Genomic DNA, 25,606 nt, shown 5'->3' on the forward strand with positions numbered 1-25,606 from the left:
AGTATAAAAACGAGAAAAAAAGTAAATAATTGTAAACGTTTTTTAAGCAAACCTTTTATTTTACTTATTTTACTTCTTCTAACGTTTTAAATTAAAATCTAAATTTTAGTAAAAAGTGGTCTTAGCTGGTTTGCAAACTAAGCTTATGAAATACTTCTATTTATTGTCTTCAGCAAAAACTCTTGCAAATAATGTTTTTGCTATAAAATAGTAATATTGAATATTAAGATTTAAAAGTATTTATACTATATATACAAATTTTAGTTAGAAGAATGAATACATGTATTTTTAAGGGGAATTTTTTTTTGGTATTTATTTTGTTTATTGATCTGTTTTTTTAAATATGTTAAACAGAAAATATACAAAATAATAAACTTTACAATACAAAAATACTAAAAATGAGGGTCTTAATAAATTTAAATGTTTGCTCGCAGAGGGTGGAATATTGACATAAATATAAGCAAAAGTAAAACAAGTAAGAGAGGTACATTCGGCTGTGCTGAATCTTATATACCCTTCACCAAAATATACTTTGTGCAAAAAAAAAATTTTTGTGTAAAAAAATATTCTTTAATAATCTTTTTTGTTGAAAAAATTTTATTGGTTAAAAGTAGGGCGAAACAAAATGTTTTGTTGTGAAAAATTAACTCGGGGAAAAAATATTTTTCACGATTGGAGCCATTGTATGATCGAATTAATATGGCCTTATTAAAATTCGTGTATCCTGAGCAAGGTTTCTGAAAGAAAAAAAGTCAACAAACCAGATAAAATATGGCATCCATGAGGATTCAGCAATAGTTCAAATAAAAGTCGACTTTATGACTTATTTAAGACTTTGTTTTAATATTTCTCCCAAAGGAAACGTATACAAATCGGGTATCATGTGAAAGGTTTTTGAAAGATGCTTAGATTTTTTTTAAATTTTTGGAAACATGTTTTTGAAATTTTTTCAACAAAATTTTTTTTTTAAATTTCTTTAACTATTTTAAAAAAAAAAGTCGAACAATCGACGTTTTTTTTTTTTAAAATTGAAAAGTCAACAAACCAGATACAAATATCTGGCATCCATGAGAATTCTATAGTTGAAAAATAATTCGACTTTATGACTTTTTTAGATTTTTGAATATTCGACTTTTGCTTCCAAGAAAAACTTTACTGTTTTCCAGTTTTGCAAAAATTTCAGAAAAAAAAAAATTAAAAAAGTCGAATTAAAAAAGTCGAAAAAAAAGTCGAACAATCGACGTTTTTCCAAAAAACTCGAAAAGTTAACTTACCACATACAAATACATATGTGACATCTATGAGGATTTTATAGTTGAAAAATAAGTCGACTTTATGACTTTTTCTGATTATTGAATATTCGAATTTCAACTTTTGCTAATTATCGCTACTGAAATTTGGCAATTTGCCAACGTTTACAAGAAAAACTTTACTATTTATAGGTTTTGTAAAAATTTCACTTTAGAAGAGTATATAAAGTGACACGAATAAATAAAAAAATTTGATTTTTCAACTATTTGAAAAAAAGTCGAACAATCGACGTTTTCAAAAAAAAAGTCAACTACGCAGATACAAGTATCTGGCATCCATAAGGATTCTGTAGTTGAATCATAAGTCGACTTTACGATTTTTGTTAATGAATCGCTACTGAAATTAGGCAATTATCCAACGTGTACAAGAAAACAATTACTATTTTTCGGTTTTACAAAAAATTCACTTTGGAAATACTAAATAAAAAACTTGGCTTTTCAACTATTCGAAAAAAAGTTGAACAATCGACGTTTTTACAAAAAAAGTTGAAAAGTCAACCAAAAAGATACAAATATCTGGCATCCATGAGGATTCTATAGTTGAAACATAAATCGACTTCTCGACTTTTGCTACTGTATCGCTACTGAAATTTGGCAATTATCCCACGTTTACAACAGAAACTTAAGAAGAGTACATAAAGTCACACTAATAAATAAAAAAGTTGACTTTTCAACTATTTTTAAAAAAAGTCGAATAATCGACGTTTTTACAAAAAAAAAAGTCGAAAAGTCAACTAAGCTGATACAAATATCTGGCATCTATTAGGATTCTATAGTTGAAACATAAGGTGACTTTACGACATTCGACTTTTGTAAATGTATCGCTACTGAAATTAGGCAATTATTCAAAGTTTACAAGAAAATCATTACTATTTTTCTATTTTGCTAAAATTTCACTTTAGAATAATAATATTTTCTTTTACTTGGTCAAGTAGGATAACAAATTAAGGAATACAGAACGAGTTAATTAACTTGCTCATCATTTACAAACATTTTTCAAAATTGTTAAATTTTCAACAGTCATTTATAATGGCTGACACGTGCTCAGATATCAAACACCCATCATTCTTAATTTATTTATATAACTTTTATAAAATAATTCTACAGAACAGTATCAATAAATTTATTGCGAGCGAGCTTTAGCCTGAGTTGTGAAATTTATAAATAAATTTAATAATTTGTTACGAGTGCTGTGATATTGTATTTCCTTATTAAGTAAGTAATAAATATGTATTTTTTGCAGCAGTTAAAGCACATTATTCATTACAAGTTATTATATTTCCTATCAACATTATTCTTATACTCTGGGTAGTTTCTTAAGCATAATTGCTTTTTTATTTTGATACATATTTTCTTCCCCTTTGTTTGTTCATTATTATTATTATTATTATTTTCGTGGTGTTGATGGTTATATTAAATGTAAAATTATGTATGTAGGAATGTATCTATGTATATAGTAGCTATTGTTGGTTTTATGCTTTTGTACAATATATTGTATAATATTTCTAATTTTCATGTTGAAGCTAGCTACTGGAGCATTATTTTTTCGCTACTATCATTAATTATGCCATAAAACACCCAAGTATATTTTACACAAAAAAAATATGAAAAAGAAAAGAAAACAACTGAACAGAAATACTAAGTAAAACGTATATTTCATGTGAAGTGATGGTGTGAGTTTAGCCGAAAAGTATGCTTTAGCTGAAATATAAATAGTAAATTTAAATACTTGCTTATTAGGGGAGCTCAAAAACAAAAGTTACAATTTCTTTAAATCATTGTTTCAAAGAATGCTTTTGAATGTCATACAAAAAAATCCAAAGTAAGTTTTCTGATTTTTCTTAAGCTAATTTGTTTGATTAAACTTTTGAAAGCTGATTTATATTTTCCTTTGGTTTTTTTTTTTATTCAAACACCCTGTTTTTTGTCTTGCATTCTAGTATTTTTTAGCATAACAACAGTTAATATATCATTTTTATATTACTTTCTTTCAGAATTTTTTCCATTGCCTTTGTAGTAGTTGTTCTTTATGTTTGCTTGTAACCCTGCAGTTTTAAAGTTAACAAATGCTGCACTAGTTGTAAAGCTACAAATAACACAATTATCGACTTTTTACTGAAAAAATCAAAAAATAGAAATCGACTTTTTTTAAAAAAAGTCGAACAGTCGACGAATTGAAAAATCGTGTAAAAATTTAAAAAAGTGGGATTTCTTATAAAAATATGGTGTTAAGGTTCTATAGTTGAAACAAAATAGTGGACTTTTACAAATTTATGAAAAGTCGACTTTTCGACTTTTTGTCTTATTTTAATGGACCTAAACAATATCAGTTATCAGATTTAAGGTTTTAAAATCAAACTAGCGGCTTTTTTCATAAACAAATTTAGAAATAGAAAACGACTTTTTGAAATTAAAAAGTCTACTAACCATAAAAAGTCGTCCAATAATTTAAAAATTAGGCCTTCTTCATAAAAAATCTGGTATCCATTAATATTCCATAAAAAGATAACATTTACATTTTTCAAGATTTTTGAATTTATGAAAAGTCGACATTTTGACTTTTTATGAGAAAAATTTCGAAATTTTTGCCAAATTAAGAAATAAAAAGCGAATTTTTGCAATAAAAAAGTCAAAGAGTCCACTAACTGAAAAAAAGTCGTGCAAAAATTTCAAAATTAGGCTTTCCTCATAAAAAATGTGGCATCCATTAAAGTTCTATAAAAAAAAATGAAAACTTTTTAAGATTTTTGAATTTATGAAAAGTCGATATTTCGACTTTTTGAACAGAAAAATGTTGAACCTTTTGCCAGAAAAATCGAAGAGTCTACTACCTGAAAAAAGTCGTATAATCGATTAAAGTCGTTTTTTTTTTAAAATGGGTTTTCTGGAGTTGAATAAGTTTAAAAAGATCGTCTTATGCAAATTTATGAAAAGTCGACTTTTCGACTTTTTATCATATTTTAATGTAAAAAATATATGGTTACCAGATTGAGGCTTTTAAAAATGACTTTTTGCTGAAAAAAAATTTAAAAATAGAAATTGAATTTTTGATAAAAGTCGAATTTTTAACTTTTTCGATTTTTGAATGATTTAGAAAAAATGACTTTAAAACCCATTTTAATATGAAAAATATATGGTTACCAGATTTAGGACTTTTTGATGAAAAAAAGTCTAGAAGTTGAAATCGACATTTTGGTCGAACACTCGATTTTCTTGCAAAAAGTCGAACTGAAAAAAGTCTAAATTTGTTTAATAGAAAAACGCATTATTCAATCAAAATAATAAAAAATTATTTTTGCGACTATTCGAAAAATGTCGAACAGTTTTACTTTTTTATGGAAAAAATTAAATCAAAATTTAATTGTTCTCATAAAAATAGTTAGCATGCATTAGGATTTTCTAAAGGTGAAATAGAAAGTCGACTTTTCTATTTTTGAATAGTCGATTTTCGACTTTTGCTAATTAATGAAAAGTCGACTTTTTATACTATTTTAATGTAAAAATATGTAGTTGTTATTGAGGAGAAAAACGCATTTTGTAAATTTATTCAATGAAAAGAAAACAAATTTGAATATTTGAAAAAAGTCGAACATTCGGAACTATAGGTTCCTAGTGGATGGCAGCAAAGATATTTTTAATAGTCTTTCGAGTTTTGCTAATTTATTTCCAGTTCCTTTTCTAGTTGTTAAATTCACCAGTTAAAAGCCTTGCTAGTAGATAGGTGGGTAACCAGTGTTGTTTATATGAAGCATTCCGAAGCACATAACTAATTCCAGGGACTGCTGGGTAGACCTACATACATACATACATATTTGTTAAACTGTGTGTATACTTAGGAGAAGTGGCAGTAACATCCTTTGAGTTATTTAACAAGCGGAAATGCAGGTTTAACTTTATTCAACCACTTGAAACGCATAATTCTTCTTTAATACACTCTTTTACTCTGTTTAACGCTCTCGCTGCTTCACACTTTCTTCCAAGCACCAGGAATTCAAGTAGGCAATGAATGAACAAGGAAATAAAAGGATGAAAAGAACATAATTTTTGGGAAATATTTCTTTTGTTGCTGTAGGCTTGTACAAAATAGAAAAAAATAGAAGCCAATTTTGTTTACAACTCATACATAAGTGGGGCGTTTATTTGAGTACAGTGAGGTACAAAAGTGGTTTTTTCTTAGTTTATTGTTTGTCTTAGAAACAGAAATCATTTCCATTTAGAAACTCAACTCCAAGCGATTTATTTCTTTCATTGTTTCAAAAACCTATATGTGTAGAAAACTGAACACAAAATTGTTCATTTTTATTTTGACCAACACTTTATGTAAATATTTGGTAACTTTCCTAAACAACACAATTTTGTTAATGCTTTTCTTTTTTTGGCAACATTCTTCAGTTGCTGGCAACATACAAGGAAGTCATACAGCAAACCACTGAAATGGAAAAAAGTTATGGAAAAAAATAAACTTTTTCATTTCAATTCTTTGTAGCTAATGTGAGTAACTATATGAGAGAGAAAAAAAAGAAAATGTAATATTTCATTCAATATAACAAATGAATATTTATTGCATATACTCGTACATACTTGTGAAATAAATATGTTACATTTAAATATTCCTGCAGGCTTTGGAACTAATTCAGGGTTGAACAATTTATTAAGCACTATTGGTTACCCAGCAATCTACTTTCAATGCTTACGACTGGCGAATTTAATAGGGGTTTATCTATGGACGTCCTGTGTATAAAGGTTTTCTAGTGAAATTGCTAGAGAATGGTGGTTGCCTGTTGGTTCTTGTTATTTTACTCCTTTTAGAGTTAATTGTTCTATTCATTCAGCCACTTAATACCCAAAATATTACCATTAGAATCTGAATTAGTAACAACGGTAACAGCAAATTAACAAAGTATCTAAAGCAAACTTGACAATTACCATCTTTAACATTTCAGGAATGTTAAAATAAACTACATTTGTATAAATGGAAATACTTATACTTATATGAGTATATTTGAGTTTTGCTTACCAGAGAGTTTCTGTCAGGACAATAGGAAACATTAAGTAGATGGTAAATGAAAATATGTGATTATGTCCTTTAAAATATATGAAAATGTTGCAAAATTTAATATAATTTTTAGTTAGTGGTTGCGTTTAAGTGAATTTTTTGTATAAAAATTGCTGACTTTCCAAAGAACAATGATTGTGACTGAATACAAATTTAGCCCTATATTTTATTCCACTTAATAGCTATTTTACCAGTTAAGTAATTGATTGTCATGATTCAATTTATATTGAAAAACATAAATTTTTTCAAAACTTTATTGAGTTTTAAAATTTTCACTCAAATCGATTTTGATAAGAAAACTGCTAGTTACAGTCATAGAGAAACATAGAGCGGAAACTAAAAAAAATTACTCAAAATAATCTCACATACGAGTATTGTTTTTGTTTTCACATAGTTTTTTTTACTAATACATTCTCACCACTTCGGTTTTTGACAACTGAGTTAGTTCTTTGACAGGAAAGTTTCCGCTCTATGTCTATTCTCTATGGTTACAGTAAGTAGAATCTTTTCTTCCTTTGAACTCCTGGGAATATTTTTTTTTTCGAAATTACCGAGGAATTCTCCGGAAACTTCGCGAATTTCTTTATAAGATTTCTTCTCAAAGTTACAGATTTATTTCTGAACAAATAAAACAGATTCCTTATGGTTTGTTGCCAAACAAATCATTCGATTATATCCTTAAATTTTTTAAGTTCTAGCTGTAGAAAATCCGTTGACAGACAAAAAATACTATCTAACTAACCGAATTTTTATTACCCCAACTAAAATTTGTCAGCCACAAAAGAAAAATCTATAATTTAGACAAAATCATTTGATTATTTAGTCCAAATTATAGATAAAAACTATTAGATCTGTGTAACTAAAATAGTAAAGAAAAGTTTATTTAAAAAAAGACCCGTGTGTCACAGTTTTGCATAAAGTCATGCACTTTTTTGTGTCATTTTTGCAAAAAAGTGATTATTTTCTCAGACTCATATCTTGCAAACAGTTCGGAATTTTGATTTACTCTCTGAGTCAAAGTTGTAGCCCTTGTCATAAAGTACAAAAATTGTGAACATATAAAATCAAAATAACTGCATCTTCAAGACCAAAATCACAAAAAATTCGAAATAAATATAGAAATATTTTTTTTAAAGCTGCCTAAAAGTATGCTTTAGTTTATAATAATTTAATAGTTTATGGCCCAAAACACATAATTGACCTACCTAATCAGACCTAAGAATCATTCCTACGAAGTTCATATGTTCTAGAAAGTTGTTTATTGAGTTCTTAGGTACATTTTTGTAGTTGATTGTTTCCTTGAATTTTCAACGGTTTGCTACCTATGGACCTGAACAGGCGAAAAAAGGTAAAAAAATCGATTTTTTAAGTTTTTTTGCGATTTTGATCTTGAAGATGAAGTTTTTTCGATTTTATATATTCACAACTTTTGTTCTTTATGACAACGACTACAACTTTGCCTTAGAGAGTAAATACAAATTCCGAACGGTTTGCAAGATATGAGCCTAACAAAATTATGACTTTTTTGCAAAAATGATACCAAGGCCCCAAATCTTTGGGGGCACATAAAAAAGAGCATGACTTTGGGCAAAACTGGGAGACATGGGTATTTTTTTTGGACTTATATCAAGTACTGGTGTCCGTATATGTTTATATTTCCATGACTTAAAACTTACACACAGTTTTATTAAGTTATTTAATATTAAAACTTCTAATCACATTCATATTTAGTGAAAATAATTACAATACTACTGGTTTAAAAATGTTTATAGACAGGAAAGATATTTCTTTTCATTTACTACAAAAATATGTTAAAACAAGTAAGAAAGTATGGTCGGTCAAGCTCGACTATATAATACCCTACACCAAGTAAATGAGTAAAAATATTTTTCTTTTAAAATTTCAATAATTTATATTTTTGAGTGATTTTTGGAAGTGGGCCTTATATGGGGGCTATGACCAATTATGGACCGATCACAATGAAATTAGGTCGTGTGATTTATGTCTATATGAAAGTTTACTATGTTGAATTTTGTGAGTATACCAACATTTCTAAGCGATTTATGCACGTTTAAGTGATTTTCGGAAGCGGGTCTATATGGGAGCTATGACTAATTATGGACCGATCGTAACAAAATTTGGTGACATGAATTTTGTATATATAAAATTTATTTGGAGCGAATTTTGTGTAGATACATGTATAAATTATACATTTATGACAGATAAAGTCCAATTTCGGAAGGACATTTGTATGGGGGCTAGATGAAATAATGGACCGATTTCAGCCAGTTGCAATAGGCTTCGTCCTTGGGCCGAAAAAATTATATATAGCAAATTTTATAGAAATATCTTCAAAATTGCGACCTGTACTCTGCGCACAAGGTTTACATGGACAGCCAGCCAGCCAGACGGACGGACGGACATCGTTTAATCGACTCAAAGTGATTCTAAGTCGATCGGTATACTTTAAGGTGGGTGTTAGACTAATATTTTTGGGCGTTACACACATCTGCACAAACGCATAATACCCTCCCCACTATGGTGGTGTAGGGTGTAAAAAACAATTGTTAAATAAAAATTAAATACAATTGTAAATATCTGTCTTTATGTAATGTACAATTTTATCGACATCTCCATTAAATGCTATTAAAAATAGAAATTCCTAATTTATTTAAAAATACAATGGGATTTTAATCTCTTAATTATTGTGTGAATCAATTAATCCTTTTTAATGAAGCTAACATAAATACCATACGAAGTTTCAAATATAAAAAAAACTAGTTTAAATGCAAAGTGCTTCTTGAGAAATTAAATTTAAAGTTATTACTTGTTAATTGCTATTAAGTAATTAACTTGAGTGAATTGTTAAGTTTATGGACTTAACAGCAATTAACTTGATAAAGTTCTTTAAAATAATTATTACAAATTTTTTTTTAATAGGTTCGAGATAAATTCAAAGTTAATTTCTGAGAATAGAAAAAGTTAATTTTGCTTAAATAAGCTAAAAACAGTAATCACTCATATATTTTCAATCTTAATTTAAAGATTTAAAAAAAAAATTGTTTTAAAATCATGCGGCAGGTATGTAAAAATTACAATTCTTTTTTTTTTGCCATCAATCAATTTGACAATGAAACACGCTTACGTATGATTGATATTGATACTTTTGTTGAGAAATTTCAACACTCATACGCTTCGTTATAAAATATTGTACTAGGAAAATAATCATAAATATAAAATATTTATTGTATTGTAATAAATATCATTTTATTTTATTTATTTCTCTTTTTTTTCATACAAATAAAACCATAATATAGGAATTTATTGAAGTGTAATATATTTACAAGTTTGTTGGCATATTTCTTGTATTTTCAAATCCAATAGAATATTACAATTGTGCAAGTAATTGAGTGAGTTGCCAGCCCATCAATAAAAGTCTAGAAATTATTAAGGTATTTATTGGTTTTTAGTACAATAATAAATAAACATGCTAAAAGGTGTGTTTAAAACAAATAGAAAACATATTTAAATAATTTCTAACAGAAAAACAATTTAGTTCTAAAAATTTTATTTAATAAAGTTTAATTCTCTTATATTCATAATAAAATTTTTATTTTGTACAATTTCCCTATAAACCTTTTGTTAAAATATAAAAATTTTAGTATTTATAAAGGAGGGGTAAAAATTTTGTAAATTTATGCACATATTTCCATTTGACTTCTTTTTCCTGGAATTTATATTTAATGTATTTACAATTTTAATGCATTTGAACAAATGCTTTGATTCAGATACAAGTACTTAGTAGATGGATGTAGAATTTTAGTTAGAATCTGTCCAATAAATAAATCAACTATTAACAAATATTGAGCACGAGAATATTTGACTGTCAATTCTGACTAAGAAGCACTGGAAGAAAGTTACAATTTAAATAAGTGGCAATAGTTCTTAGAATTAAGAAATATTAAGAAACCACCAGAATTTGTGACTATTTTTTTAAAAGTATTTAAGGAAGCACTTATGAAATAAGTGCACGAGCGCAACGTTTGCTCCTCAACATCCTCATCGCTTACCTTCTTTAAAAACACACTTTTCTTAAAAAAACTGTTTAAGAAAAGTACCATTTTCAAAAAGTACTTTCCTCAATCTCTTTGTTGACAAATTATGCCAAACAGTTTATGATTGCTAATAAGTACTTTTGCAAAAAGTTCTTTTTTCAAAAAGTGCATTTAAGAAAACTACCAATTTCAGAAAGTACTTTTCAAAAAAGTACCTTTCTTAAATACACTTTTTGAAAGAAATACTTTTTAAAAAAGTACTTTACTCAAAAAGAATTTTTTAAAAAAAGTTCCACTCTTAAATACATACACTTTTTGAAAAAAGGTACTTTTTAAAAAAAGTACTATTCTGAAAAAAATCTTTTTGAGAAAAGTACCTTTTTCAAAAAGTACTTTTCTCAACCCAGTTGTTGATAAATTATGTAAAAAAAGTTTAAGTTTGGAAACAAGTACTTTTTTAAATTGAACCTTTTGTTCAAAAAGTTGATTTAAGAAAATTACAAATTTCAGAAAGTACGTTTGGAAAAAAGTACCTTTCTTAAATACACTTTTTTAGAAATTTCTTTTTCTCAAAATGAACTATTTCAAAAAAAGGACTTTTCTTAAAAATTTTTTTTTCAAAAAGTAAATTTTTCAAAAGACCTTTTGGAAAAAAGTACCTTTTTGAATAATCTTTTTTAAAAAAGTACCTTTTTCAAAAAGTACTTTTCTCAACCTCTTTTTTGATAAATTGTGTCAACAAGTTTAAAAGAAGTACCTTTCTTAAATTAACTTTCTGAAAAATGTACTTTTCTCAAAATGAACTTTTTCAGAAATGTACCTTTTTTCAAAACGATTTTTTTAAAAAAAAGTACCTTTCTTAAATTGATAAATTGTGTCAAAAAGAATAAAAATAGTACCTTTCTAAAATAAACTTTTTGAAAAAAGTACTTTTCTCAAAAATAACTTTTTCAAAAATGTACCTTTTTCAAAAAAGTAAATTTTTCAAAAAGTACTTTTCTGAACCTCTTTGTTGATAAATTATGTCAAAAAGTTTAGCTTTGCAAACAAGTACTTTTTTAAAAAGTACATTTTTCAAAAAGCGCATTTAATAAAACTACCAATTTCAGAAAGTACATTTGCAAAAAAGTGCCTTTCTTAAATACAGTAATTTTTTTCAAAAAGTACTTTTTGAGAAAAATGTATCTCTTTGATAACAAGTACTGAAAAAGTACTTTTTTTAAAAAGTGCCTTTCTTAAATACACTTTTTGAAAGAAGTTCTTTTTAAAAAAGGTACTTTACTCAAAACGATATTTTTAAAAAATTACCTTTTATACTTTTTGAAAAAGGTAATTTTCTTAAAAATTTTATTTTTGAGAAAAGAACCTTTTTAAAAATAATTTTTCTCAACCTCTTTGTTGATAAATAATGACAAAAAGTTTAACTTTGGAAACTAGTACTTTTTTAAAAAGTACCTTTTTCAAAAAGAGCATTTAAGAAAACTACTAATTTCAGAAAGTACATTTACAAAAAAGTGCATTTCTTAAATACATTTTTTGAGAAAAGTACTTTTTTCAAAAAAGTACTTTTTAAATTCGTACTTTTTTCAAAAAAGTACTTTTTGAGAAAAATGTTCCTCTTCGATAATTGATACTGAAAAAGTACTTTTTTAAAATGTGGCTTTTCAAAAACAGCATTTAAAAAAACTACCAATTTCAAAAATAATATTTCCAAAAAGTACATTTCTTGAAAATATTTTTTGAGAATAGTACCTTCAGAAAGTAAACATTTTTTTTAAAACATTTACCTCTTTCTTTAAAAATATTGTAATAAAGTTTATCTTGGATAACAAGTACTTTAAAAAAGTAACAATTCAAAAAATTTATGTGTTTCAAAAAGTACTTTTTCAAAGTGACTTTTTCCAACAAACATTTGCCCACTTCACAACTGGTGTCGTAGCGTTATATCGTAATTTTCTTATTAATATTTTGTTTTTGTTTCGAAAAATTTGTTTGAAAAATATTTATGACATACAACGCTACAACACTACGACGACATCAATTGTGAATTGGGTAATTGATAAGGCTGCTTAGTTTTAAGTTGTAATATAAAGATGAGTGTTAATTGTTGTTGCATTTTTTCAAACTGTTTAAATTATTCTAATTTTATTTAAATTCGTTGACTATTTTTTAAATTAAAGCAAATTATTTAATACTTACACCATCCGGATTCAGCTTTGGCGAGGCATGTGGTGAACAAAACTCTTGCAGAACATCCTGAAGTTTACGTGTTGAATCTATTTGAAAATAAAACAATATAAAAAAACAGCAAGAATTAAATAAAATATTCCAAGCATATAAACGGCAAATCAGATCAATACAAATTAAAGGAAAAAAAAATATTTAATTAACAATTAAAGAAATTAGGAAAAGTTTTTAATCTCATTTTCTTGTTTTCTGTTTATTCCTTGTGTTTGACTTCTTCACTCAATAGCAGCTAAAAGGCGCCAACTAATTTCAAGAATATAAATTTTAAACTTTTTCTCTTGCTTTTTTAAACCGATTTCTTTATAAAAACAATTAGAGATTGTTTTTAGTTTTTTTTTCATTATTGGTAATTAAAAATGTTAAAACTAGTGAAGACCTCCACAATGTTTAAGTTTTTATGGCTTGAGCTTATTAAATACTTGTAAATAAGAGTATAAATTCAAGAATTTATGTTTGATAATTTGTATTATAAACAAAATAAGGAGCAGTAAAGAAAAACAAATAATATCAAAGATACAAAAGGTTCAAAGAAAAAGATAAAATATAAAAGAAATCAGCTTGACCTTAATAAGTATTTAAATGCCAGAGAAATAAGGGGTTTGAGGTATAGAAAATCTTAAAACTATTTCTTTGAGTAGAGGAATTTTATTTCAAATAAGTTTTTTAAGTAGAATAAAGTTCTGAAACTATTCGAAAGTTTGTGCTCACAATAAATAAATATTTCCACAGAGAAAAATACATAGAGCGGAAAATAAAAAAAACTCAAACAAAAAAATTTCTCAAAATAATCATATGTACGAGCGTTGTTTTTATTTTCACATAGTTTGTTTTTATTAATACATTCTCACCACTTAGGTTTTTGACAATTGAGTTAGGACAGGAGAGTTTTCGATCTATGTGTATTTATCTATGCATACACAGATTATTACAGATATGAAACAAATGACAGTTCTCAAAAATGTAATATCGAAACGTATGGTTATTTTGACATTCTAAAACCACTTGTCATAACGAGAGAAATAATACAATTTTCAATAGGCAACGAGTGTGGGATATATGGGGGATTCCATGCCAAGTGAACCAACTTTTGAAATCGATGTCTTCCGATCCGATGAAATTTACACCAAGGTTATTGTCCTTAGAAAAATCTTCAATCTTTCGAGAAAAAAATTAAAAATTAAAAGATTTCTTTTGAAAAAAAAAATTAAAAAAAATAATGTCAAAAATTGTATGTCTTGAGTTACAAAATATTTTTTTTGTTAGATATCCAACTCGCATTCCACTCAACGACAAAAAGTTCTTCAAGGAAAATATCTAGGCTTTCTTTTGAGCAAAAAAAAAATATAACAAGGTTCCATTTTGAAAAAAAGTGAACAAAGTTTTTGATATTGTTAAAAAAAAGTCAAAAATTTTATGTTTTGAGTTAAAAAACAATTATTTCGATAGATATCCCACTCGCATCCCACTAAGCGACCAAATAGGTCTTCAAGTAAAATATCTAAGTTTTCTTTTGAGAAAAAAAAGGACCCATTTTGAAAAAAAAGTCAAAAAAGTTTTTGATTTCGGAAAAAAAAATTTCAAATTTTTTTTTTAAATTTTTTTTTCGAAAGAAATAGCACCTAAACTATTTGGGACACATTTTGCTAAGAATAATAGGTAATTAGTCACATGGATGAGAAAAAACACCTGCAAATTTTTACACCTTGTAACTCAGAGAGTTCTCGACCGATCTTGTTGAAAAATTGTGTCTGAATTACTATTCAATAGAACTAACCTTGGAAGACATCGATTTCAAAAGTTGGTTCATTTGACATGAAATCCCCCATATTTGTACCTCTTTCCAAACCACAACCTTTTTGATATTTTCTTTTATATGTTTTCTATTGCCATATTACTCGAACCAGCTGAGTCATATCTCAGTAATCTGTGATGGCTACAAAAACAGAAAATGAGACTACCTTGTATAGTTGTATCATGGTATAAAGTCTGTGTAGCAATGAAACATTTTATTAAAGTCACATGTAGTTTTTCTTCATTTCATTTCTGTCCCTCTTTATGTGATTTTTTTGTACAGCCAAATGCAACTACGCTTTTTAAGGATACTAAAGGTTTTTAAACATTATTTTTCATATAAAATTAATTTCGTTTTGCCATAATTTCATTAAACCTATAAAATATATGTTACTACTTACATGATGCCAATTCCTGCAGCTGTAAAAATTCCTTTGGTGACAATTTATCCCATTTATGTACATTTGTGGCCGACATTTTGGCTGCAATGAAAATATAAACAAACAAACAAAAAATTTTTATTAATAATTGGCAAATAAACTGTATAATTAATGGTAAACAATAAATTATGTTTCATCAATAACAAGACATAAACAGAAAAATAAATTTTTATAGCCATATTACTGACACTTCAATATACCCAGTAGTTTTACAAGTAGCCAATGGATGGATAGATTTTACAGTTGAACCGTTAAGTAATTCCCTAAATGACTATAATTTATATATTTGTGGCTCATTTGACAGGTATATGCAGTTCGTAATGCAAAAATAAATCAATTGGTTACTTCATACATCCCAAGTAATCTAGTCTGAAGTCAATTGTCACTTTATTGTCTCTAAGTAATCTAGAGTGTAATCACATTAAACTTTTTCTTGCAGTGGTAAATTATAGGTAAAATTCGAAATATTCACCCAGAACTGCTAAGAGGGTTCGTGGAAACTTCGCTTAATGAAAAAATACACGAATTCATTCTCATTTAAAACATTTCTCTTTTGCGCTGACTCTGATTTAAATTGATACCAAAATTTGTCCTTTTCAAATACATAAACTAATAAACCCACCTAATCTGTAGCGTACTGGCATCAAAAATTTTTTTGTGTTGTTTACATAAAATTAGTAAAACAAAAAAATAAAATAGAATAAAACAGAAAAAAAAGGAAACATCATTAATCAAAAATAATTGATGACCGAATAAAATAAATGACAGAAAACAGCAAAAAACAAACAATGACTAAAGGCAATTATAAAAAAAAGAACAAAGTGTCAAATGTAATAAAAGAAATGTCAAATTTTAATTTGACATAATACAGACAAACACCACAACATACATCCATACATATGAAAGTAAACAGACGCAACTGAGGGTGTAGGTCCTTCCTTCTCTGTTTATTTTTAAATCTATTCCATGGTTATATTACCATAAACAGGAGTGCTGCTAACCTACATACATATAGACAATACAATTTCGTAATTGGGACTATGTAAGGGAGGAGTTTTGTGACAAAACAAATTGGAAAATGCATAAAGTATTAACAAGTTAAAACATAAATGAATAAATACATAATGACAGGCTGGTGGTCACGTATTTAAAACCTATTAAGAGTATTGCTTGCGAATGACACGTACATATTAGCGTACATTTTCCTATTTAGACTTATGGTAATTATTAAAAAATGTTTTAATTTATGGTGCACAATTTACCTTAAATTTCAATGAGCAAAATTTGAAATTACATGAAATTTCTCAAATATAATAAACATGAGTAGAAATACTATTTTTTTTAAAAAAATAGTACAAATACTAACTTTTAAAAAAGTAGTATTTCTACTACCTTTCAAAAAAGTAGAAAAAAAGGCAGAAGAAATACTACTTTTGGAAATAGTAGTAGAAATACTACTTTTTTAAAATAGTAGTAGAAATACTACCTTTTAAAAAAGTAGTAGAAATACCACCTTTTAACAAAGTAGTAGAAATACACCATTTAAAATAGTAATAGAAATACCACCTTTTAACAAAGTAGTAGAAATAGTACCCTTTAAAATAGTAGTAGAAATACTACCTTTTAAAATAGTAGTAGAAATAGTACAATTTTTAAAAAAGTAGGAGAAATACTACCTTTTTTAAAAAAGTTGTAGAAATACAAACTTTTTAAAAAAGTAGTAGAAATATCACCTTTTTTAAAAAAGTAGTAGAAATACTACCTATTGAAATAATAGTAAAAATACTACCTTTTTAAAATAGAGGTAGAAAAACTAGCTTTTTAAAATATTAGTAGAAATACTACCATTTAACAAAGTAGTAGAAATACTACTATTTTTAAAAAGTAGTAGAAATACCACCTTTTGAAAAAGGTAGTAGAAATAATACTTTTGGAAATAGTAGTAGAAATACTACTTTTTTAAAATAGTAGTAGAAATACTACTTTTTTAAAATAGTAGTAGAAATACTACTTTTGGAAATAGTGACAGAAATACTAATTTTTTAAAATAGTAATAGATATACTACCTTTAAAAAGGAGTAGAAATACCGCCTTTTAAAAATAGTAGTTGAAATACTACCTTTTAAAAAAGTAGTAGAAATACTACCTTTTTAAAATAGTAGTAGAAGTACTACATTTTAAAATCGTAGTAGAAATACTACTAGTAGTAGAAATACGACTATTTTAAAAACGTGGTATAGTAGAAGAAATAGTACCTTTAAAAATAGTAGTAGAAATACTTTCTTCTAAATAATAGAAATACTACTCTTTTAAAAAAGAAGTAGAAATACGACCTTTTTAAAATAGTAGTAGAAATACTACCTTTTTTAAAAAGTAGTAGAAATACTACATTTTCAAATAGTAGTAGAAATACTACTATTTTAAAAAAAGTAGTAGAAATACTACCTTTTTAAAAAAGTAGTAGAAATACTACATTTTCAAATAGTAGTAGAAATACTACTATTTTAAAAAAAGTAGTAGAAATACTACCTTTTTAGAAAAAGTAGTAGAAATACTACCTTTTTTAAAAAAGTAGTAGAAATACTACCTTTTTTAAAAAAGTAGTAGAAATACTACCTTTTGAAATAGTAATGCTACCTTTTTAAAATATTAGTAGAAATACTACTTTTTTAAAAATAGTGACAGAAATACTACTTTTTTAAAATAGTAATAGATACCTTTTAAAAAAGTAGTAGAAATACTACCTTTTTAAAATAGTAGTAGAAGTACTACATTTTAAAATAGTAGTAGAAATACTACCTTTTTAAAATAGTAGTAGAAATACTACTAGTAGTAGAAATACGACTATTTTAAAAACGTGGTATAGTAGTAGAAATAGTACCTTTAAAAATAGTAGTAGAAATACTACCTTTTTTAAAAAGTAGTAGAAATACTACATTTTCAAATAGTAGTAGAAATACTACTATTTAAAAAAAAAGTTGTAGAATTACTACCTTTTAACAAAGTAGTAGAAATACTACTATTTTAAAAAAGTATTAGAAATACTACCTTTTGAAAAAGTTTAGAAATACTACCTTTTTAAAATAGTAGTAGAAATACTACTTTTTTAAAAATTAGTAAAAATACTACCTTTTTAAAAAAGTAGTAGAAATACTATCTTTTTAAAAAAGAAGTAAAAATACTACTATTTTAAAAAAGTAGTACAAATACTACGTTTTTAAAATAGTAGTAGAAATATGTACTGTAATATTGAATTGTAGATTTATCTGCAACCTAGGTTTCCTCTAAAATTAGACAACAAGATGAGAAATTGAAACTTCGTACGTGGAAAATTTCAGTTTAAATTTTTTGAACATCTAAAAAATTAAAAAATTATATGCAATTTTTCACCATAAATTAGAACCCATTAACTTTGAAATGACGTTTAATAAATAGCTAAAGCCATTGTTATATTAAATTTGAGTGTTAATTATGCTAAATATCATTACTACAAAACTTATTTAAGGACCTCCTAATAAAAAAGAAAACTTTAGAACTCACAAGTATTGAAATATAATTAGCCGTACTATTCTTTACTTATAACTAATTTGAATTTATTTTTGCATTGTTAAACATAATCCTCAATAAGTAATTTCAAACTTTACTTTTTCTGCATTTCCATTGCAGTAGTTTTATAAATTTATTTCACTCTATTTTTAAGCATCCATAAGTCGGATGTGACAGCTAATTAGCTTGGCCTGTCATCGATTTATTCCGCCACAGTAATGACAAGCAATGTTAATGGAGGTGGTGAGAGTAATAAGATTTGTTTTCTCTTTTTTTTAAATATGAGTAAAATATTCAAATCGCAGGCAGTAAGGCAAATAATGGTATAAAAAAAGTAACAGAGTTTGAGACATCATTACTCGTCAAATGTCTAATCAAGTATTGTTGAAGGTAGGCAGGCAGTCAAGCTGGTTAGTGGCATGTTTTGTTGGAAATAGAGTCATAATACTAATAAGGGATATAGGATGGATGTTTTAACACTCTTAGTTACTTTTTGTGGTAAATGTCAGTACCCAGGAGTTTTACAAGTTGTCGATGTATTCATCCCTTTTAGACAGTAAATTTTATTTAAATCTAATTACTTATATGTGTCTGCCATTTGACATGATTGTGTTTTTAATAATATCAACAGAAGTCAATTGGTTACTTTATACATCACAGGTAATCTAATGTTTAGTCAATTGTCCCTGTAGTGCCTGTAAGTAATCTAGATAGTAGTCAATTTAAACCTTTTTTTGTAATGTACTTTAGTAACAAATTATTTTGCCAACTAGCGGCAATCTATCTATAGTAAAGTTATCCTTTTAAAATCGCAAGCCCACCCAGACGTTTTACAAGTAGTCGATCCCTTTATTGTCAATAATTTTCACTAATGTCTAATCACTTCGCAGACCTCAATTTATATATCATTTGGTCATTTGACAAGAATGTACTCTTTGTTATGCACAAGAGCCATCAATTGGCTACTTCATACATCCCAGATAAACTAAACTGAAGCTAATTGTCACTTTAGTATCTCTTAGTAATCTAGGGGGTAGTTACTTTAAATATTTTTTGTTTTTCCACATTTTTAATTTGGGACCCGATAAATTAAATATATTCTGGATCGTTTCATTTATAACTTCATATTTTATAAATATTTTCGAAAAATATTGTCGGATAGTGTAATTACAATAACTTTTGCGTATCTAAGAACCACATAAAATTTTTGTTTGACCTGCTAATGACAACATAGCCATATCTCTTATGTGGTAAAGCATAATCAACATACATAATGAATAGGTTGATGACGCTAATGTTTAAAAATGATGTCTCTAACTCATCATGTGGAATAGAATAGAACAGAACATAATATAACACACCCACATGTATCGAAACTAAGGTATTTGAAATATATTTTTGTCCCTCTTTCTGTTTCGTGTGTTTTACTCATGCTTGTGACGTTTTTAAATTTAGAATTTGTATTATTTTAAGTGTTAGTAAATTAATGAATTTTATGGATTTCAGACAAAAAAAAAATTAAAAAAAATGAAAATGAAAAATAGCAAATAAATATTATGTCCAGTATAGAATTTATATTTTGCGACATCATCATTTTCATTTCTATCATATGATTGAAATAAATTTATTTTTGGAAACCATTTCAGATTTTTTAAAAGCATTTTTAACTAAAACAAAAGCAATGTACATATTTATCTGGTACTTAAAATAAAAACACCATAAAAATAGCAACAATTATAAAAAAGGTCAAGTTTTTTCAGCAGCTATTGTTAGTTTTATAACAATTACGGAGATTTTTCTTTATTCATTTTATCACTTTTTATTGAAGGTAAGAGTATATTTAGAAAAAAAACTTTTTTTTTTTTAAGTTTCTGTTGTTATCGAACTTTTCAAACACAGCTTTCATTCGTCATTGCTATAAAAACTGAACTGGCAGATACAAAACTTGACCTTTAAACTCTGTTTTTTTTTTATTCGTCATTAAATCTTTCTTATTGTAAGCAGAAATTTTCTTATTTTCCTTTTAGGCATCAGCTTACAGTACAGAGTGCTGCACTTAAGAGTGAATGGCAATAGGTATTGGATAAGAGAAATGGTAATTGTGTAGTATCCTTTGGTATATTGAATTGCTTCCTCTAATTCATTGAATATTCTCAGCATAAATTCTTGATTAAGGCAGTGTTCGGCATTCGTAGCCCCAGGAGGGCGAACTTAAATAACCACCTGCAAACCATACGAAAAACACCGAAGTTCATACAAATTATGAAAAAAATCACTATAAAAACAGAAAAATAAAGTACATTACATGTTATTATAATCCATGGTCTATTTATGCCGACCGCTGGTTTAAAGTTCTTAACCCTCTAACCCGCAAGAGAGTCTCAAGACAAAACACCAATTATCTCAAAAAGAAATTATATTTTTTTTTAAATTTAACTGTGACTTTATTTACGGATTTGTTAACATTTTTTTTAGTTTTTATACCCTTCACCTTCGTGAGAAGGGTATATATAAGTTTGTCATTCCGTTTGTAATTTCTACATTTTTCATTTCCGACCCTATAAAGTATATATATTCTGGATCCTTATAGATAGCGGAGTCGATTAAGCCATGTCCTTCTGTCTGTCTGTTGAAATCAATTTTCTGAAGACCCCAGATACCTGCGGAATCCATATCTTCAATAATTCTGTCAGACATGCTTTCGAGAAGTTTGCTATTTAAAATCAGCAAAATCGGTCCATAAATAACGGAGATATGAGCAAAAAACCGGGACAACCTCGATTTTTGACCCATTTTTGATTTATATCTGGATTACTAAGTCATTAATATGGACAATATGGATATCTAATGATAGATATTTCAAAGTCCATTGTAACGATGTAGATAAGGCTATAGTAAGTTGGACCTCAAATGGGTCAAAATCGGGAAAAATATTTTTTAACCCCAATTTTTTTTCATGAACAAATTTTTTTGTGTCATACATTTTTTTTCAAAAAAAAAAAATTTAAAAACTAAAAAAAAAAAATTAAAAAAATTTAAATAAAAAACTATTTCAAAAAAAAAAATTAAAAAAAAAATAAAAAAAATAAATTTTGTTTATCTAAAAATATTTAAAAAAATTTATTTTAAAGTATAATTTGGTGAAGGGTATATAAGATTCGGCACAACCGAATCTTGTTTTTCTGTCAGCTGTTTTGTATCAAAGTTTTACTAATTTTTAGTCGCCCGATCTATTCGAAATATTTTTCATTAGTTTTTCAATGAAATCGTATCATAATTATTGTTTTTACACCTAAACCGGCAACAATGCCCTGAGGCACCTCTTTGCATCTGGTTCCTAAACTTAATTTGCAAATTAGTTTCTGATGGCTGTTCTAAGTTTATTGGGTCATAATTACCCCAAAAAAATTATTCGACAACTTTTTTTAGCTTTTTAAATTTTGCGTGTTAGAAGGTTAATATATATTTATTCTAACAACAGCTGTATGATGGAGTAGTTTGTTAGAATGCTTAAATCCAGTGGAAATTTATTTAAAAACATAAATTACTTAATTTCCAACCCAATATTAGTTTTCATGGCTATTTTTTTTGCACCTTTGTGTGTTTTTTAAATGGAAAATTGAATAATAACGTCAAAAAGCTTAATTTTCATCACAAAACAGAATCATTTTTAATGTGAAAAGGTTAATAAAAGAGGATTAAATTAGAGATAAAAGTGTCAACATCAGATTGAAATCTAAATAATTAAAATCAACAAAACTTAAAAAAACGCGGATTATTTTCAAATATCAATTAGACAATTTGACGATTATTTAATTATTTAAAATAAAATTCAACATTTTTTAAATCACCTAAATGTGGCTTTGATAAAAACATTTTCTGTTTTTATTATTTTAAATACATATTTTAACACAATATGTAGACTAACAACATTGTTTTTAAAATGAGAACTAAAGATATTCAGTTTTTCTTAATGTTCGAAAATTCGAATATAATTTCGAAGACTATGTATATCTTCCTCTGTCCGTGAGAGAGTACATGAAAATCCAAGGCAGTCGATTTCTCGCCGCTCACAAGAACTTGGCCTTTCGCAGACCACAACTTGGCGAATTTTGCATCGTGACTTGTGCCTGCACCCGTACAAAAATCAACTGACGCAGGAGCTAAAGGTAAATGGCTATAGATAACAACGAGTGTTCTCTGAATGGGACCTGGAGCAGTTGGAAATTGACTCTAATTATTATAAAAACAAGTAAGAAAGTATGGTCGGTCAAGCCCGACCATATAATACCCTACACCAAGTAAATGAGTAAAAATATTTTTCTTTTAAAATATCAATAATTTATATTCATGAGTGATTTTCGGAAGTGGGCCTTAAATGGGAGCTATGACCAATTATGGACCGATCACCTTGAAATTAGGTCGTGTGATTTATGTCTATATTAAATTTAACTATGTTGAATTTTGTGTGTATACTAACATTTTTAAGCGATTTATGCACGTTAAAGTGATTTTCGGAAGCGGGTATATATGGGAGCTATGACTAATTATGGACCGATCGTAACACAATTTGGTGACATGAATTTTGTATATATAAAACTTATTTGGAGCGAAATTTGTGTAGATACATAGATAAATTAAACATTTATGACCGATAAAGTCCAATTTCGAGGGGACTTCTGAAATTTTGTATGCAAGGACTTGGGTAATCTGTATATAAATATTTAAATAATTTAACAAATTTCGAACAAAAAAATTTTAAATTTTTATATTGTTCTTTTAATGTAAATAAATAAAATAAATGTAGTTAGTTAATTTTCATGTTTGGAAATTTAAGCTTAAGTTCGAACAGCTTTATACCTTAAAATTATCTATCGAAGTGTGGAGATTTGGAATTTATTTGCTTGATTTTAGTATATTTTCAAGGATTTTAGTAATTTTGAAAAAAAAAATTATTTTTCGAATTATTCTTTAAATGGAATTAAAAATAAGATTTTTCTCATTTCGATCATAAAAATATTGTGAATTTTTTAAAATTATTTTGATTATTGTAAGATTTCAGGAGTTTGAATAATTCAAACATAGATATTTTAAACACTTTTAAATTTCGAACATAAAAATGATACGTTTTTTACATTTCTTTTGATTAAAGGGAATTAAAAATGTTAAGTTTCCTTAGTTCGAACTTATGTTCGAAAAACTTGTTTACCTAAAAATATTTCTCAATGCAACGAAGTTGTGAATTTACAAAACATTTTAGGATTATTCTTTAAATGAAAATTACCATAAAAATATGATTTTGTCTCAATTCGAACATAAAAATATTTCTCAATGTCTAGAGATTGTGAATTTTTAAAAATTATCTTGATTTTTGTTAGCTTTCAAGAATTTGAGTAATTCGAACAGATGTATATGAATATTTTAAACATTTTTGAATTTCGAGCATGAAAATCTTACTACATGGGGTTTGATTAAAGGGAATTAAAACTTTCAAATTTTTTTAATTCGAATTTAAGTTCGAAAAACTTTTTTACCCGAAATCTTACTCAATGTCAGGAGATTATTTATTAAAAAACATTTTCATATATTTTTTGTTAGTTTTCAAGGATTTCTGTAATACAAACATAAATATTTTTAAGAGTTTTAAATTTCGAACATGAAAATGTTACTTTTATACATTTGCCCAATTCACAATTGATGTCGTAGTGTTGTAGCATTGTATGTCATAAATATTTTTCAAACAAATTTTTCGAAACAAAAACAAAACATTAATAAAAAAAATTACGACATACAACGATACAACGCTACGACACCAATTGTGAATTGGGCAATTGGTTTTGTTTAAAGTAAATTGAAAATATGAAGTACTTTTTATTTAAATTTAAGTTCAAAAAATTTTGTTGTACGTTTGTTGTAGAATTTGGGAAATTCGAACATGGATAGATACTCGTATTTTAAAAATTTTAGAATTTTGAACATGAAATTGTTATTTGTTTTAGATTGTTGTTTAAAAGGGATTTAAAAAATATGACGTTTTTACCAATGTTCGAAAAACTTTTTTACTTAAAAAAATTAATTTATGACAGAGATTCTGAATTTAAAAAAAAATTTTGGATTATTTGTAAATTTTGGATTTCAAACTTAAGTTCGATAAACTTTTTTTCTTAAAAAAATTCATTTATGACAAGAGATTCTGAATTTACAAAAACTTTTTGGGTTATTTGTAAGATTTCAAGAATTTGTATAATTTGGACATAAAATTCTTATTTTTTTAGATTGTTGTTTAAAAGGAAATTAAAAATATGAAGTTTTTCCTAATGTTCGAAATTTCGAACTTAAGTTCGAAAAACTTTTTTACCTAAAAAAATATATCTCAGGGCATAGGGATTCTGAATTTACGAAAACTTTTTGGAATTTTTTATAAGATTTCAAGAATTTGGGTACTTCGAACATAGATTTCTATCTCGTATTTTAAAAAATTTAGAATTTTTGATATGAAATTGTTGCTTATTTAGATTACTGTTTAAAAGGGAATTAAAAATATGAAGTTTTTCCCAATGTTCGAAATTTCGAACTTAAGTTCGAAATTTTTTTTTACTTAAAAAAAATATATCGCAAGGCATAGAGATTCTAAATTTACAATATTTTTTTGTAGTTTTTGCAACATTTCACGAATTTGGGTAATTCGAACTTACTATTTTAATCATTTTTGAGTTAAACTCTAATAAAATATTAAAGACCTTATGGAAATTTAGTTTTATAAACCTCTTATAAAACAACAAACTGATTATGAATAAGAAGATTTTAAAAAATGTTTTTTAAAAAAAAACATTGTCTTCTTATTTACAATCATTTCCTTGCATTTGTCCAACTTAAAGTTTCAAAAAGTTTTTGAATTTCTTATTGTATTTGTATTAAGCTATATTCATTCTGTCTGCTCAAGAAACAAAGAACTACCATATTTGTTATACATTTAAAATTGTTCATTGTTGGCCATTGTGAGTTTAAGTTTGTGAGTATGTGAGTTGTCATTTCCTTTTTTTTATTGTCATTTTGACAACATTTTATCAGTCAAACAATGAGTAGTTTTGTTTCTTTCACTTCCTTTTTAACGCACATACATTTACATATTTTTATTTATTTTTTTTTTATTATTTTTAT

The 25,606-nt window shown here is 26.4% G+C and overlaps 1 protein-coding gene across 1 annotated transcript in view; it reads right to left on the reverse strand.

Annotated features, from left to right (window-relative positions):
• Positions 1-25,606, reverse strand: part of Dgk (diacyl glycerol kinase 1) — a 201,471-nt gene that overhangs the window by 79,590 nt on the left and 96,275 nt on the right. The window contains exons 4-5 of the mRNA XM_065513526.1: positions 14,861-14,941; positions 12,621-12,697 (exon numbers count right to left, since the gene is read on the reverse strand). Coding sequence (XP_065369598.1) covers positions 12,621-12,697; positions 14,861-14,936 — 153 coding nt within the window. The 5' untranslated portion in view covers positions 14,937-14,941. The remainder of the gene's footprint in view (positions 1-12,620; positions 12,698-14,860; positions 14,942-25,606) is intronic.

Source organism: Calliphora vicina, chromosome 5, assembly GCF_958450345.1.
Source record: "Calliphora vicina chromosome 5, idCalVici1.1, whole genome shotgun sequence".
NCBI lineage: Eukaryota > Metazoa > Arthropoda > Insecta > Diptera > Calliphoridae > Calliphora > Calliphora vicina.